General features: G+C 41.3%; 1 protein-coding gene across 3 annotated transcripts in view; it reads right to left on the reverse strand.

The window, feature by feature from the left end:
- The window catches only part of Trappc11 (trafficking protein particle complex subunit 11), a 43,639-nt gene that overhangs the window by 13,657 nt on the left and 14,029 nt on the right, over window positions 1–15,953 (reverse strand). For all 3 annotated transcript variants that reach the window (XM_075986740.1, XM_075986738.1, XM_075986739.1), the window contains exons 10-23: window positions 15,176–15,323; window positions 13,486–13,579; window positions 12,706–12,785; window positions 12,525–12,603; window positions 12,395–12,449; window positions 11,941–12,086; window positions 11,262–11,323; window positions 11,008–11,140; window positions 9,619–9,749; window positions 5,730–5,885; window positions 4,239–4,426; window positions 3,984–4,132; window positions 1,960–2,081; window positions 1,358–1,477 (exon numbers count right to left, since the gene is read on the reverse strand). In XM_075986740.1, coding sequence (XP_075842855.1) covers window positions 1,358–1,477; window positions 1,960–2,081; window positions 3,984–4,132; window positions 4,239–4,426; window positions 5,730–5,885; window positions 9,619–9,749; window positions 11,008–11,140; window positions 11,262–11,323; window positions 11,941–12,086; window positions 12,395–12,449; window positions 12,525–12,603; window positions 12,706–12,785; window positions 13,486–13,579; window positions 15,176–15,323 — 1,663 coding nt within the window. The remainder of the gene's footprint in view (window positions 1–1,357; window positions 1,478–1,959; window positions 2,082–3,983; window positions 4,133–4,238; window positions 4,427–5,729; window positions 5,886–9,618; window positions 9,750–11,007; window positions 11,141–11,261; window positions 11,324–11,940; window positions 12,087–12,394; window positions 12,450–12,524; window positions 12,604–12,705; window positions 12,786–13,485; window positions 13,580–15,175; window positions 15,324–15,953) is intronic.

Below are 15,953 nucleotides of genomic sequence, written 5' to 3' on the forward strand. Positions count from 1 at the left end.
TGATAAACAACTCCAAGTCACACATTAAGAAGCAAGGGCCTTTTCCTAACAACATTTGTAGAAGCCTACACATCGACCTGCTCTGTCTAGTAAGTCACCTGCTGTCACCCGGGAAAGCGCTTCCTTCTGCATTCCTCATCTCAGGATGGAATGAAGAAGGCAGGACAGGCATCACTGCCGCCCAATGTCACAAATGTGGCCAAGTCCAGAATCTGCACCCTCTTCTCATGCAAATTCTTTACCTTACTTTGGCTCAAAATAACTGAAATAATCTCAGAGTAATGTTACAGACACTGATATAATTGCCATGCACACATAATGTAAGCTCGTAACTATCTACTATGTCTAAGTTTTAAAATGGAAGTCACGTGGCTACAATGGGAGTGACAAAGGTGAACATCTGATCACGGAGCTCGACTCTAACCTAACAGCTGGATCTCCCCTCTAAAGACTGAGAAGCCACAGCATTTTCTACCTTTGAAAACAAACAGCCCAACACACTGGTGAGAAATCTTTTTAGAAGATCATGTTGGGCCAGTGGGGTGGCTCCAAGGATAAAGATGCTTGTTTCCAAGTCTGGAAAGCTGAGTTCAGTTCCTGAAACCCACACAGCAGGAGAGAACCAACTCCCACAATTGTTCCCCAACCTTCATTACGCACTATGGCATGCACGTATGTACACGAGCACACACACACGTGTAAAATACACAAATGTAAATGGAAGAAGGTTGTGTTGGTTAGAAGTTCAGGCTGTAATGTCAGACAGATATTTGTCATGTGACTTAGGAAAGTCACACATATAAACCTAGACCCCAGGGCTTAGTTTCCTAATATTCAGAGGTGATGAGAATTAAATGAGATAGTGCAAGCTTGGCATGGTGGTAGATGCCTTTAATACCAGCACTCGGCAGGCAGAGGCAGGCAGATCTCTCCAAGTTTAAGCCAGTCTGATCTACATAGTAAGTTCTAGGAAAGCCAGGGCTACACAGGGAAAACCTATCTCAAAAAAAAAAAAATAGCGTGGAGATTGGCAGCCCATCTCCTAAGTCCTGTCTAAGAGGCTCTGCCCACACCAGGCTATGTGAAGTTCCTGACAGTATTACTGACCTTGTTCTTAACTAGGAAGCATTGCTCACCCTTTCAACAACCATTTTTCTCCCAATAACTTATAAACAGCTCATGGCCCACAACCTCTACAAAACCCACACTATAATAACCTCCAATTCCCAGGCTTTTGTTTCTGCTGGGCTGAAAGGGGGATCTATAAGGTGACATGTTACTGCCAAGATTAAAAAGATATTAAAATAACACAAAATGGAAGTACTTCATACATGAAAAGTGATCATAAAAAAAATACCTTGTGACACTTGCAAACCATTTCTTTTCCTTCAACAGTTGTATTGATCAGGTAAGAAACATACACAAGGAACATTCTGGAGCCCACTGTTCCACAGCGAATATACACTGTTTTTTCCAGCTGCAACACAGTAAGCACTGTAACTTAGTGTTATGGAGAAGACAAGGTTCCCATTTAGAGACTCCTAGTTAGATCGTTTCCACAGGTTGTTACAGTGTGGCTGATGTGACTGATGAGCCCTGAGGAACCAACTCTCAGGACACGATCCTCCACCTCTTTTACTCTCTCTGTCCACTTCCCAGAAAACAGAAATTGACTGAGAAGTTCTTGCAGCTACAGACACCAGTGATTTCACCAGCAACAATCCACAGGAGGGTTGCTTATTCTAAAACACTGCATAGAAACTGACTATGACACTTTGCACACTTAAACATGAAAATGCGTGAGAGATGTGGGCTAGCGGCCACTGTCCCAGGGCTCTGCGATGCTCCTCTAGAACGACAGACCCACCAGGCCCTGCTGAGCATGCTCCTCTGCTCCCCTGCTTTTTTAGAACTAGAGACCCACCTGCGTCCGCTCCGGGCCCTGCCGAGCATGCTCACCTGCTCCCCAGGATGTAAGTCTCCCACAGCAATGTCCGTGAGTAAGGCGGGGTAGGACTCATCACACAGCTCTGCTCCATGAAGAGTCACGTGAGTTTTCTGAGTTAGGTTGGCATCCTGCCCTATGACGGTTGATACAGTGGTGTTTTAGGACATCATTGTAACAATGACTACTATACGAAGCGCACTATATTGTACCATCTTTTAAACAAATATCCTGTCTTGTTACTATGCTGGTGCGACTGCATTTTAGCTCACTGTAATTCATCTTTATGAATCAAAGTTGGAACTATTACAATCAATGTATTTTTGCCAATGAGAACGAAGTTTTATTCTTTTTTTTTTCAAAGTTTTATTCTTATAGTGTAAAAAAAAAATGTGTGCTTTGGGCCTAAACAGAATCCTGGCAATCATTTGCACCCTGCTGGCTGCAAAAGTGTTTTCCCGGCAAAAAGTTGTAGCGATACTTAAAGAAGGGTAGTCAGTTTGCAAGAGGCCAGGTAAACATGGTGGATGGGGTAGCATTTCAGAATCCAGCTCATTCTGTGTCAGAAGTACCAGCTGTACGATGCGGTCGGTGTTGCAGAAAACGGGGAGCTTTCCGGTGTGCAGTGCCGGCTACAGGCGCCACGCTTCTCAGTGCACCTCACTGATCTGCTGTGCATGCTTCTCCTATCGACAGCTTCACTGGGGCACAGAAAGCCGCCATGAGTCAAACTAGCAGCAGGACAGCAGACAGCGACCTTATTGGTGCTGTTTGGTGAGCTTTTTGGTGCAAGTCTGTCTTTGCAAAGTGCTTTGAGCTGCCTCTTAACCCGTGTCTGAGCTGGTCATTGCCAGCTCTCACCTCACCATTGGGTCAGAAAAACAGTTTGCTATTGTACAAAATACGAGAGCAACAGTTGAAATGATCCCTTCTTCCTTTTCAGTCAGCTCATGGAGGTATCTACTTATGGCACTTCCCACCTCTTCCTCTTGCCTCAGATGCTGACCACCACAGAACAGACCAGGGTGAGTTCCTTGGCAACTTCTTGTATAGATCTGAAAGATCAGCTCTGATGACTGCCCTCAAACAGTCACTGAGCTCTGCATCTTCAAGGACTTTCCAAAACTCCTTCAACAACCACCACACTGTGTTTGTTCAAAGGTCAAATGATGTGGGAAGTCCTTCTGTACATGTGTTGCTTTTATTGGTTAATGAATAAAGTTATTTCGGCCAATAGCTTAGCAGAGTAAAGTCAGGCAGGAAATCCAAGCAGAGATAGAGAAAAAGAAGGTGGAGTCAAGTGAGACGCCAGTCAGCCGCCAAGGAAATAAGACATGTAGAAAATGAGGTAATGCTATGGCCACGTGGCAATACAAAGACTAACAGAAATGGGTTAAAGTGTAAGAGCTAGGTAGAAATACACCTGAGCCATTGGCCAGTGTTGTAATTAATATAGTTTCTGTGGGATTATTCAGGTCTGGGTGGCTAGGAAACGATAGGGCAGTCTCCATTTACAGTCGAAAGTCTTGCTGATGTTGCAAGCTGTTGCCAATGCTTTATTATCCGTTTTTAACTTGTGTAAGAAAACTGCTCAATGGGTCAGCAAGTAAAAGCACTTGTTGCCAGTCCCGATAACCTGAGCTTAATCCCCCAAACACACATGACTGAAGGAGAGAATCAATGCCCACAAGTTGTCCTTTGACCTCCACATGTATGCTATGGTGCATATAACCTACCCCCAAATAAGGAAAACTTTATGCAGCCAAAAATTTCTTTCAAAGAAAGTTATTCAAATTTGCTCTTTGTGCAACACAATTTCCATAGTATAACAGAAATATAAAATGAATAGCAAGTAATAAGTAATTATCAAAAAGACATAAAGGGAGAAACCCATATTAAAACCATGTATAATATAGCCACATTATTAATAATTCGAATATCAAATGGCAAATTTCAACAACGCAAAAAAAAAAAACCCAGTGACTTTTGCACCAACATAATATACTGACGCTGACCAAATTAAAAAATGAATGCTTACCTGGCTTTAAGCCAGCAGTGAGCTTCACATCCCTGATTTGGGACTTTTCATGGGATTGAACAGTTACAACCAAACAATACATCTCATTCATTAGGGCAGGAGGCTCATGTCGCAGGTGTACAGAAATGTTTGGGACTCTCGAAATGATCCTTTGAAAAGAAACAGCTCAGTAATCAACTTAAAGAAGTGAAATAATTCAGGGCAGCATTTAAAGGAAATAAGACGATCTCCAATGTGTTTTCAAAACACACTTACATTGTGCTTGCCTGGATTATGATGCTGTCCCAGTGAACCTCACTGTCAGGAAGTTTTGGTCGTCTTTTGAAAGACCTTGCAGCCTGCAGGGCTTCCTGGGTGGACGCAGCATCTCCTCCTCCTCCCTGCCAGCTCAAAACCACACACCGGCCTGACTCACTACCCAGAACCAGATCCACAGAGGTGATCTGTACAAGGAAGATGAACCAGAAATCCAATCACATGCCTACTGATCATCGTCCCCTGTCAATGACATCACAGTGAGGACCATCACACCTAAGCTCACCTCGCCACGTGCAGGATGGGAAAGAACAGAACTCTCTCACTCTGGGCAGGTGCTCATTATACCTGGGACATCCAGTAATGTAGAGATATGTATAGACGTGATATATAGGTGTTATTATAGCTATGATGCGTGGATGGACAGATGTGATGTGTGGATGTGTAGACATGCTGCCGGCACTTGACAGACAGATGATCCACTTGACGGACGGAAATAAGGAAGTACTGCTGACACATTCACGACCTAGTGTCTAACCCACAAGCATTTCTGCTGAAAGTACTTACAGCATTAGTAATGAAATGTTTTATTAGCTGAATATCACTTTCAAATAAATGCATTACCAAAAGGACTCAACATAAGATTATTAATTATAATGATAGGTTTCCTCAGATACCAAGTAAAAAATAAAATACAGTTTTAAGTGTCAGAACATGGTCCAAGAATGGAGTTGTGCTAGGAGAATTCTTAGTGTTTGTGGGAAAACTAGACAAGAGTCTTGTGACATCGGTTTCTTCAAAACCACAGTATTATTCTTAGATTATGCTTTTGTGCCCCTCCCAGGTATAGTGGACAGGAATGAGTCTCCTAACTGGAGCAGATGGGCTCCAGAGTTTACACAACACAAGGTATCATTTTCATCATACAGCTGCCGATACTATGTCAACCTGTTAAAATAGTTACCTTCATTGTCTTTAGATAGATGCAAGCAGCAATGTTTGAACATTAAAAAGATAAACTATACACAGAGAAACGCTGTCTCAAAAATAAACAAACAAACAAAAGATAAATTCTAAATTAGGTCCTATTTATTATGTAATACAAATTGTTGAAAACTCTTTAACTGATATTTTACTCATTAAAAAATGAGATTGGTCTTATGTAGTAAGAGCAAACAATGTCTAACTGAGTGAAAAAAAGCTAGAACTAGAGTATTGTATATATAATATATAGGAATATATAGAGTATATTCCTATTGTCCCTCAGGCTGGGGGTTGAATCCAGGACCTTGTACATGCTAGGAAGGAATCGTTGTACCACTGAACTACATCCATGGGGCCCAATTCTTTAACTGAATAATTTTAAAGCACAAATATGTTGATGAAGAGCATATGGAAGGAAAGCTACTAAACTACCATATAATTTAAATTTTTAACATAAACATACTGCTTTTGTCAGTGAAATTATATTTAAGCAAATTTATAACTAACCTCAATTTTCTTTCCCACATCTTCAGTTTTTGCAACAAATTTGAATGACAATTTTCTCGTTTTGCCAGGAACTAAGCACATCTTTCCTTGAGTCAGATTCTCCAAGACTTCGCTTGCTTTAGACGCTTCTTCTAGTACACAGAACTGGTTGTAGCCCTTGGAAAGAGGTGAGCAGAGTCATGTGCAGGCATCAAACACCCAAGTGATTCGAAGCACATTAGTTCCAGCCCAAATGATCCTGGACTCAGGAGATTACCTACTCAGTGCTCACACCAAGAAAAAAAAAACATTTAGTATACACGACTTGACTTCTGGAAGCACTGATTCTCATGGAAAAACAAAAGGTGCATTCCTTGTTACACCAGAGATCACCATCTATCACTCTTTCCTTAAAAACAAAAAACCTTTCCATTACTATTTATGTGAGCCTGTGTGTGTGTGTGTGTGTGTGTGTGTGTGTGTGTGTGTGTGTGTGTGTGTGTATGTGTGCGTGCATGGGTGCCTCTGTGTGTGTGTAACAGAGTCACCATTCCCATCTGCTAAGAAGCCTAGGAGCTCCTAAGAGCCGCCTCCTCTCACAGTGGACTAATCACCGTCACAGGAAATCCTTATCTACTCTAATTCTCATTTCTGGCTGATGATTATCAAACACCCATTTTCCTTATTTCTTTGTGGTCTGCAGCTTGAATTTCAAATAAGATACAATCAGCATACAAGAAGAATTCAAAGTTGATATTTTATTCTACAATGGCATTTTTATTAGTTTTTAACTATGGAAGAAGCTCATGCCTCATATTTAGAAGAGAAATGGACTTGGAGGCAATTCAAGGAAAAGTAACGTAACGGTCCCTGGACTGACCCTCTAATGTCACGCTGAGGATTTCACAATGAAGGGGACCAGAAACAACGGCAACAATCTGTCTCGAAACCTAAGAGTCTTAGCTGCGGAAGACAGCGAGGGCTACGGGAGACACTGCAGTCAGGGGAGGTTTCAGCTAGTCGAAGAAGGCAACCCGAGTCAGACCAAAGCAGCAGCATGCACAGAGCTCCTGCCCCTCATCAGCCTACGCCATCCCTTCTCCCTCTCTCACCAACCCAGGCTAGCCTACTTTGTGCTGCACACATGACCCTGGGCTCGTCCTCGAGCACTTGCCCCTAGCTCCTTTAGTCGGGGTCTCTCACTGACTCAGGATATCCTCCAGGCTTCCAGGGCCCACTTTTCTCTGCCAACACTGGGTTGTAGGCGCCTGCGGTCATGCACAGATGACTTTGTGTGTGTGCTGGGGATTTGAACTCAGGTCCTCACATGCTTTGACACACTGAAGTATCACCCCAGCCTAGACTCACCTGCTGTGAAATGCCCTTGTATCCTAAAGTCTCCATTCCCACAACCAGCATCCTGATCCAATCCTCACACTTTGCAATAGATAGAATTAATGTCTAGTTAGTTTCCAAAGCCGGGCGGTGGTGGCGCACGCCTTTAATCCCAGCACTTGGGAGGCAGAGGCAGGTGGATCTCTGTGAGTTCGAGACCAGCCTGGTCTACAGAGCTAGTTCCAGGACAGGCTCCAAAACCACAGAGAAACCCTGTCTCGAAAAAAACCAAAAAAAAAATTAGTTTCCATATCATTTCTTTAAAATAAACTTTCTCAAGTTTCTGTTTTAACAACATTAAAATAATCAGAAGCAATCTCTGGGTAAGGGCTGGACAGTAAACAAAATGATCTTCAGAAGACCTAGATTTACCTAAATACCTCAATTACAGGGCATTTCTCTAGTCTTCTCAATAAGTTTCTACTAAAACAGATAAAATTCATTATCAGAATGAAATATATAAAAATATGCATAAATTTAAAATAAGCATATTTTATTTTTAACATGTATACATATATAAAACAATCAATAAAAACATCTTAAGAGGCTTTATTAATGCACCTGTTTCATTCTTTTTGTTGCTATTGTTTTTGTTTTTTGTTTGGTTGCTTGTTTTTGAGACAGGGTTTCTCTCTAGTCCTGGAACTAGGTCTTGTAGACCAGGCTGACCTTGAACTCACAGAGATCTGCCTGCCTCTGGCTGACAAATGCTGGAATTAAAGGTGTGTGCCACCACCATCCAAAAAATAATTTTTTTTTCCTCCAAAGCTACACAGAAAAACCCTGTCTCGAAAAAAAAAAAAATTTTTTTTTGGCCTGTTTCATTTTCAGAGCCCCCACCCACACCTGTTCTACTAAGGCTGCTATCCTGACTCACCAAGAAATAAATGCACACGTGCTGTTCCTGCATACCGTTTTCTTAGACGTGTTCCCAGTCTCATCTTTTTATACTTAATTTGACCTCTCACTTCTTTGTCACGGCTACTGTAATTAGGTTTCCAGTTGAGATGACACCATTTAGCTGCACAGCTTACTGAGAAATCTACCATTCATTCAGTGTCCCGAAAATTCTTACATTTAGTGGGACTGATACACAGTATCTCCTTAGGGTCACAATGAGAAGAATATTATAACTCCCAATAAATGTGCTGGTTAAAGGCTTAATATACTTTCTAGGTGACCAGGAGATGACTATCTATTAAGTAAGCATAAAAATGAATGAGAATAGACTCCTGCACATGACTTTATTATGTTCATATGCATACAGCATAAAAGCGTTGCTTATGTGTGCACAGAAAACACTAGACTGTTCCAGAAGCTAGAGAGGATCCATGGCAGGGCAGGACTGCAGGAGCACATGTTCACTGTGCACCGTGCCCACCTACTCCACCTGATTACAGCAAAAACAAATACATAGTAGCTAAGAAAACAAAAACTAAGTTAGTCATGATGGTGCTCGCCTTTAATCCCAGAACTAGGGAGACAGAGGCAGGCAGAGCTCTGTGAGTTCTAGGCCAGCCTGGTCTACATAGTGAGTTCCAGGACAGGCCAGAGCTATGTAGAAAGACCCTGTCTCAAAAAAACAACAGAAGAATTTGGTTGGAGGCCATTTCAAGCTACATAGTAAGTTTGAAGCCAGCCTGAATATGAGATCCTGCATCAAACAATAAATAAATACAAAACCAAAAACTGATAATGATAAAACAAATGAAGCAAGTTGATTTATTAACCAATGGTATTCGCAGCATACAGAGCTACATACAGAGCTGCAAATACCATTGGTTAATAAACTGTCTTAGGCCTGTGCAGGGCAGACTAGAGGTAGGCGGGGAAAACTAAACTGAATGCTAGGAAAAAGAAGACGAAGTCAGAAGAAGCCATGTAACCACTCCCAGAAACAGACATGCCGGAACTTCACCTGGTAAGCCACAGCCTTGTGGCGATACACAGATTAATGGATATGGGTTAATTTAAGATGAGTTATCCAGAAATAATAGCTTAAGCTTTTGGCGGAACAGTATTGCAAATATTATGGTTTCTGTGTGATTATTTGGGGGCAGGAACAAACAAGTGGCCTCTTAAAACAGCAAATAATTCTAAAAGTTAGACTATCTTCACACTGAATATATCTTATTTGAAATTAAGGTTACACATTATAAAAATAAGAATAGTATTCTTGTCTTTCTTAAACCTGAAAAGAAAATAAAAATTAAGAGCAGGAAAAACATTTTGGAAGTGCAAGACATTTGGAAATGCAAGTACATTTATTCTTAAATAAGCCTTGCCAAAAGTCAGTTGATAACTATAAAACCAGTAAGATCTAAAATTTACTAAACTCGTGTTACACAGCTTACTGAGAGCTACACTGACATGTACGTACACACATGCACACACACACATGCACACACACACATGCACACACACACATGCACACACACATGCACACACACACATGCACACACACATGCACACACACACACACATGCACACAGAAACACATCAAGTGATACACTACCTGATTATTGAAGCTGACACAGAGCTTGGAAAACCTAATGGGGTGTGGACAGTCAGCCTTCAGATAAACATCAAACTGAACAGGAACATCCACGTGAAAACTCGGAGCGTGAAACTTGGCTTTGCATTGTACTAGAAATTAAACAAGAAGAGCAGAGTCAGGCAGGGCCAGGCACCCAGCATACACTGCCCTGGGAGTTCCCTACAGAAACATCTGCAGTCTTACTGCCTTCTTGCTTACAGTGATCTACAGGGGGCAACTGTTCAGCAAACACAGACACAACTCTCTCTGATTAAGAAACCAAGGGTAAATAAAAATGTAAAAAAAAACTCTTGCTATTTTTTGTGTGTTTGTTTTGAGACAGGCTTTCTCTGTGTAGGCCTGGCTGTCCTGGAACTCACTCATTCTGTATACCAGGCAGGCCTCAAACTCAGAGATCCACCTGCTCCTGCTTCCCGAATGCTAGGATTAAAGGTGTGTACCACCATTGCCCAGCTCCATAAACATTTTTAATTTTAAAAACACACTTGTTGACAAAATGTTGGTACCAAAACTTAAAAGGAAAAGGAGTCGTTTTGAATTAGCTTATTTCAAAACTCCTGCCTAGACAATAAAGTATACTTTTGGCTGTGAACCTAGCCTTTAATGGCTGAGCCATCTCTCCAGCCCAAAAAAGCATAAAACTTTATTCAAAACAGGTATCTATTCAAGAATACTTCATATAAGACTTGAATTACAAAAAAGCAAAGTATATTTTAATAAATAAAGAATTTGAGCAGGGGAAAATTTCAACTGTAAAACCACTCTTCCCAGAACAATAAGAAATTTGAATTCACTTTTTTTAAGTAGGTCACCCTAACAAACACATACATCAAATCGTTCTATTATAGTGTTACTTAATATGTAAGCCTATGGTTGCAACCACTTTGGGTTCACATATTAAATATCCACATTATGATTCACAGCAGCAGCAAAATTACAATTATGAAGTACAACAGCAATAATTTTATGGCTGGGGTCACTTCAACCTGAGCAGTTATATTAAAGGGCTGCACCATCCGGAAGGGTGAGAACCCTGATATCAATTACGTTGTTACACATATAGCATAGTTTTTTAAAAAGAAAAAAGACAAAACTGGAAAATGCTCTTCCTCGTGGTGCTTTAAAGTAATAATGAATTAGACAAAGGCCTTCATCATTCATGTATTTATTCAATAAATACTTGTTTAACTTAAAGTATTTGCTAGCTTATTGCTGACACTGAGGAGAAGAATAATTCATTATTATCCACTAGATGGCTGTCCTCTGACCACCTGTCATATTGACTGTTCTGCCTCTATCCACTGCAGACAAAGGGTTCTCTAGACACTGTGGGTGTTGCTTACACACCAAATGGCACAAAGTCCTGTACGCCTATTGTGAAAACATTGCTTCCAGCCAGGGAGACCCGGTCAGCCCACAGCTTCTGTGCAGTCTTCTTAGCTAAGTCATCACAATCAGGCTCAGGGTCAGGGCTTTCATTCTGCAATGAGAGTTCCAAATTTGCAAGATTAGCTGAGGAAAAGTACATACAGATGCAGATTTGTGTACACTTTTACAAAGTGCACATGCCGTACACCTCCGTCAAAGAATTATCAACCCACCATTAAAACGTTCATGAGGTTCTTTTCTATCCGAGACTTCTGGTCATCTTTCAGAGTTGAAGCTGAGATAGGAAAAGAAAGCAGAACGGTAAGGCAGGCAGCTCAGTCCGTCCCCCTACTTGTGGGGTTCAGGCCACTACAAACTGCCCAAGGGTGCCAAGAACTGGGTCACCTCTTCAGTCCTGCTAAAATGTTGTTGACGTGTGGACCTCCTTTGAGACAAGGCTGCTCATTGGCCTGGAGGTCACCAACTATGACCAATTAGTCAGCAAGCCCCAGTCTTCCTGTGTCCACAGCCCCAGCAGTGGGCTTAGACACACGGGCCACCATGCCTGGCATACACATGGGTGTTGGCAGTTGAAACTGGGCAAGCACTTTACCAACTTAAGATATTTTTGAGTCAATACTTCTAAGATGACTAAGCTCAGTGAATTTCATATAATAAAAGTACATTTTTTGCTTGTTTGTTTTGAGACAGAGTCTTTATGTGAGCCTGGCTGTCCTCAGACTCACTCTGTAGACCAGACTGGCCTTGAATTCAGGAGATCCACGTGTCTCTGCCTCCTGGGAATAAAGGTGTGCACCACCACGTCCAGCACAAAAGTACTTCCAAATACCTGACAATAAACCATCATTCCAACTTAAAAAATATTAATGATGCAAGCAATTGTATCGTTACCTCTTCCAAGGAGTTCTAGAGAATAAGTAATGTAATCCTTTAACTGGGCCATGAGGTAGGAACACTTGAGAGCTGTTGTCAGTATGGAGGTGAGCAGAGTCCACCACCCTTCGCTCCGGTAGTCACACATGACGTAATCCAGCAGCCTAAGAGAGGGAGGAAGACGGGCTCTCCAGAGGGTGGAAAGGCCTCTGAGAACTCCATGTGCTTTTCTCACGACGTAAACACACAAGTCCTACTGGGACGCCTCAGCAGCTACTGTTCACATCTGGCTACAGCTGAGGTTACCTAAAAACTTAACCAATTATGTAGCAGAGGACACTTGAGAAGATATCTCATAACTGGAATTAAATAAAAATAGGCACAGTAATGTAATCCTGCAATGTAAGCGTCTATTCCAATTACATTGTAAGGCAATCAGTACTTGTGAAAATAAACAGCAAATCTGACTCACTTCAGAGCTTTGGTATAGTCCTTGGCATAGTAATACTCCTCTCCCATCTGAACCACTGCAAAGGAAAAGAAGGCTTAAGAAACTGAGCACTCCTCTGAGCAGCACAGGGCAGGGTGTGCTGGGTACATACTGAGGTGGCTTTTCATCCGGGGACACTTGTACTTCTTGAACTGTGCGACAGCATTGCTCAGAAGAGTGATTACTATTTCCTGTTGGGACAGAAAAGGCATGGGGCGTTGGAGTCAAAACTGTCTCCTGTTTTACTAGAATAGTGCCCACGTGGTTTAAACTGGGGCCGGGGAGCAACTCACAGAGTGGACAACACTTTTTTCCTTCAGCTGAATGGCGAGAATGCCCGCTTTCTCTTTGTCGGGGTCAGAAAGATCAAAGCCTATGTACGACAAGAAGCAACCCATCTTAGCTCACTGAACAGAACTCTTCACACAAACTCCTAGAGCAAACTCCTGGAGCCTTCACCATAACAGAGCGCATTTAAGACTGTGAACATGCTGGAATCTCAAAGATTCTCAGAGGCAGCTTTATTATCATGGAGAGTTCTCGGAGTCTCTGTTCTGAGAGAACGTTCCTAACCCTGGTGTTCTCTTCCCAGCTGCCGAGTGTTCTCCCGTCACACCGTCATGTTCTGTGGACAACTGAAGTGTGTGACTCATAGCACCTAAGGTGCCACTGCCACAGATGCTGCCCAGCCAAATGTGCGCTGAATGCAAAAAGATGAACACAAACTCTTTTTAAGGCAATACATGGTAATGCCATTTTAAAATGTTAAATAAAATCACCAAAGTTAAAATGCTTAAATACTCAAATGTTTTAGTCACATCAATGCCTTTAACTCTAAGTTACTCTAATATATGATGAAAGAAACCATTCTAAAAACTAAGAGCACAAATCTTAAAATGAACCAACAAGCAAACAAAAACCAGACTAGGAAAGCACATTTTAAAAGAAGTTTAAAAAGCATATCTATGAATTTGAATATAGTTTTCCCTGGCTCCATTGCCATTACACAGTAGGAAAGCTGTCTGTCTGTCTGTCTGTCTGAGGATGAAAGGAAAAGAAGAAAAATTACTTACTTAGGATTCCTTGCCTCCAGGGTCTCTGTCCATAGAAGTCAAGAACACCTGTTTGTGTTTCTAAGGGATCAGGACTGGGGTACATTACAGAGGCCTGCAATCCAAAAAACAGAGCGAAGGAAGAGCTTAGAAATTCATCCCAAATTAACTCTCGGCCAATCTTTGACCAAATAAATAAATATCCATAAATATAAGCATCAAAAACCTGTCTAAAAGCACCATTATACATATTTTAACATGCTTTTCTAACATTTGGAAATCCTATAAACCTGAAGAAACCTGTCTAAAAGCACCATTATACATATTTTAACATGCTTTACTAACATTTGGAAATCCTATAAACTTGAAGTAGGTGTGGTGGTGTGTGCCGCTGATCCTAGCACTCAGGCAGAAGCAGGCGGATCTCTGGGAGTTCAAGCCCAGCCTGGTCTATAGAGCTAGTTCTAGGACAGTCAGGGCTACACAGAGAGACCCTGTCTCAAAAAACAAAAACGAGAGAGAGAGAGAGAGAGAGAGAGAGAGAGAGAGAGAGAGAGAGAGAGAGAGAGAGACACAGAGAGAGAGAGAGACAGAGAGACAGAGACAGAGAAATCACTGGTTTTGATGCTGACTTCACTCACAAATCATCGACATTATATGGAGTCCTGACAAAAAGAGCCATTTTTTCTCATTATTACTTCTGTATTAATTCTGGTATTGGTGGAAAGGGTATTTTCAGGCACTAGAAAACATATTTACAATTCCTTTTCTCTTTTGTGTATCTAAAACCAAATGTAATATAATTACATTACTGAGAAATTCTAAAACACCCAAAGGAAAAAGATAAAATTCCAAATTACTAATCTCCTGCCACTTGTTAAAATACACATTATTCTCTACTGCAGCACAAAACCTTAGTTGTAACCAATCAGCATCATTTGTCAAGCTACTTTTTCCATTTAAATATGTTCTGTCCATATCACTTTAACACTAAATTTTTCTAAACATTTGCCTTCTCGTGCTTCCCTGCTGTTACATATATTAATAAAGTCTTTATAATATTCCTATTTTACAGGACTGGAGAGGTGGCTCAAAAGTTTAAGAGCACTGGCTGCTCTTTCAGAGAACCAGGGTTCAAATCCCAGCACCCACAGCTCACAACTGTCTATAACTATAGTTCCAGGGGACCTGGCACCCTCAAACAGACACACATGAAGGCAAAACACAAATGCACATAAAAGTAAACAAATCTTTTAAAAAAAGAATTCCTATTTTACATTGCAACCAATAAGCCTATGAGAACGTCATAACTAAAGGTTGGTACTGACCCTTCAGATCCATCATCCTACTTCTGAAAAGGAAATTCTGTGTCAAGAGATTATGCCTAGCTTTAAAGCTCCTCAATTTACTTTCTATTCTATTGACTCGAACTTGTTAATGCCCAGTCGACATATTCTTTACAAAACCAAGTTTAAATCATCTATTAAAATACTATATTTAAATCACAATAAGACAAATTTTAAAAATTTAATACATGCAAAACCTGCTCAAGCAAGTTTAAAAGTAGAATACCTGGGTTAAAACTGAAAAGTCAAAATAATTCAAAAGATATTCAAAGACAAAGGGGGAAAAAAATCAATACTCTGAGCCCTAGCTTCTCTGAAGGAAAGGTTAGTGTCCTGAGTGCGAGGTGATGCGGGCCAGGACTTACATCATGATTACAGAGGGCTTTGGCGTGCTGTTTCCGCTCCTGCGCATAGTAAGCTGCCTGCTGATAGTAGAAACCAGGGTTCTGCGTCTGAATAGCTGTCAACCCCAACTTAATGGCTTCATCAAATAAATCTCCAAAGGCCTGGAATCTTAAAGAAAACAAACCAAGGAATAAAAAGAATGGATAGTAAAGGGAAGGAAAAGCAGCTTACTTCTAACAGAATTCATTCTGGAAACCGTAAGCTCAGCACACTGTTTATTAAAATAAAACTACTGAATAACAGCTAATTAATTTGTAAATAATAATGTACAATAGTGATAAGTTACAAATAAAGTTCTTTATTTACGTTATCTGTGATAACTCAAGCCCATGACTACACCATTCAGACCTTAGCATCGGCCTCACTCTTCAATTAAATCCAACTTTCTGGAAGCAACTTTATTTAGGTAATTTTTAAATAAACACAGTCCCAGTTGGTCTTTTTGTTGTTAATTTGACACACGCTAGAGTTATCTGGGAGAGGAGCTTCAGGTGAGAAAACGCTTCTATTAGAGGCCTGTGGGAAGTCTGTGGGCACTGTCTGGATTAGTAACTCCAGTAATTAGTAATGGGGGAGGTCCCATCCCTGTCGGGAGAGCCACTCCTGAGCAGGTGCTCCGGATGGATAATAAATGGGCTGAGCAAGTCATGAGGAGCAAGCCAGTAAGCAGAGTTCCTCTCTGGTCGCTGCTTCAGTTCCTGCCTTGAGTTTCTGCCTCCCCCCCCCGCCCCCCCCCCC

Source organism: Microtus pennsylvanicus, chromosome 9, assembly GCF_037038515.1.
Source record: "Microtus pennsylvanicus isolate mMicPen1 chromosome 9, mMicPen1.hap1, whole genome shotgun sequence".
NCBI classification, from domain to species: Eukaryota; Metazoa; Chordata; class Mammalia; order Rodentia; family Cricetidae; genus Microtus; species Microtus pennsylvanicus.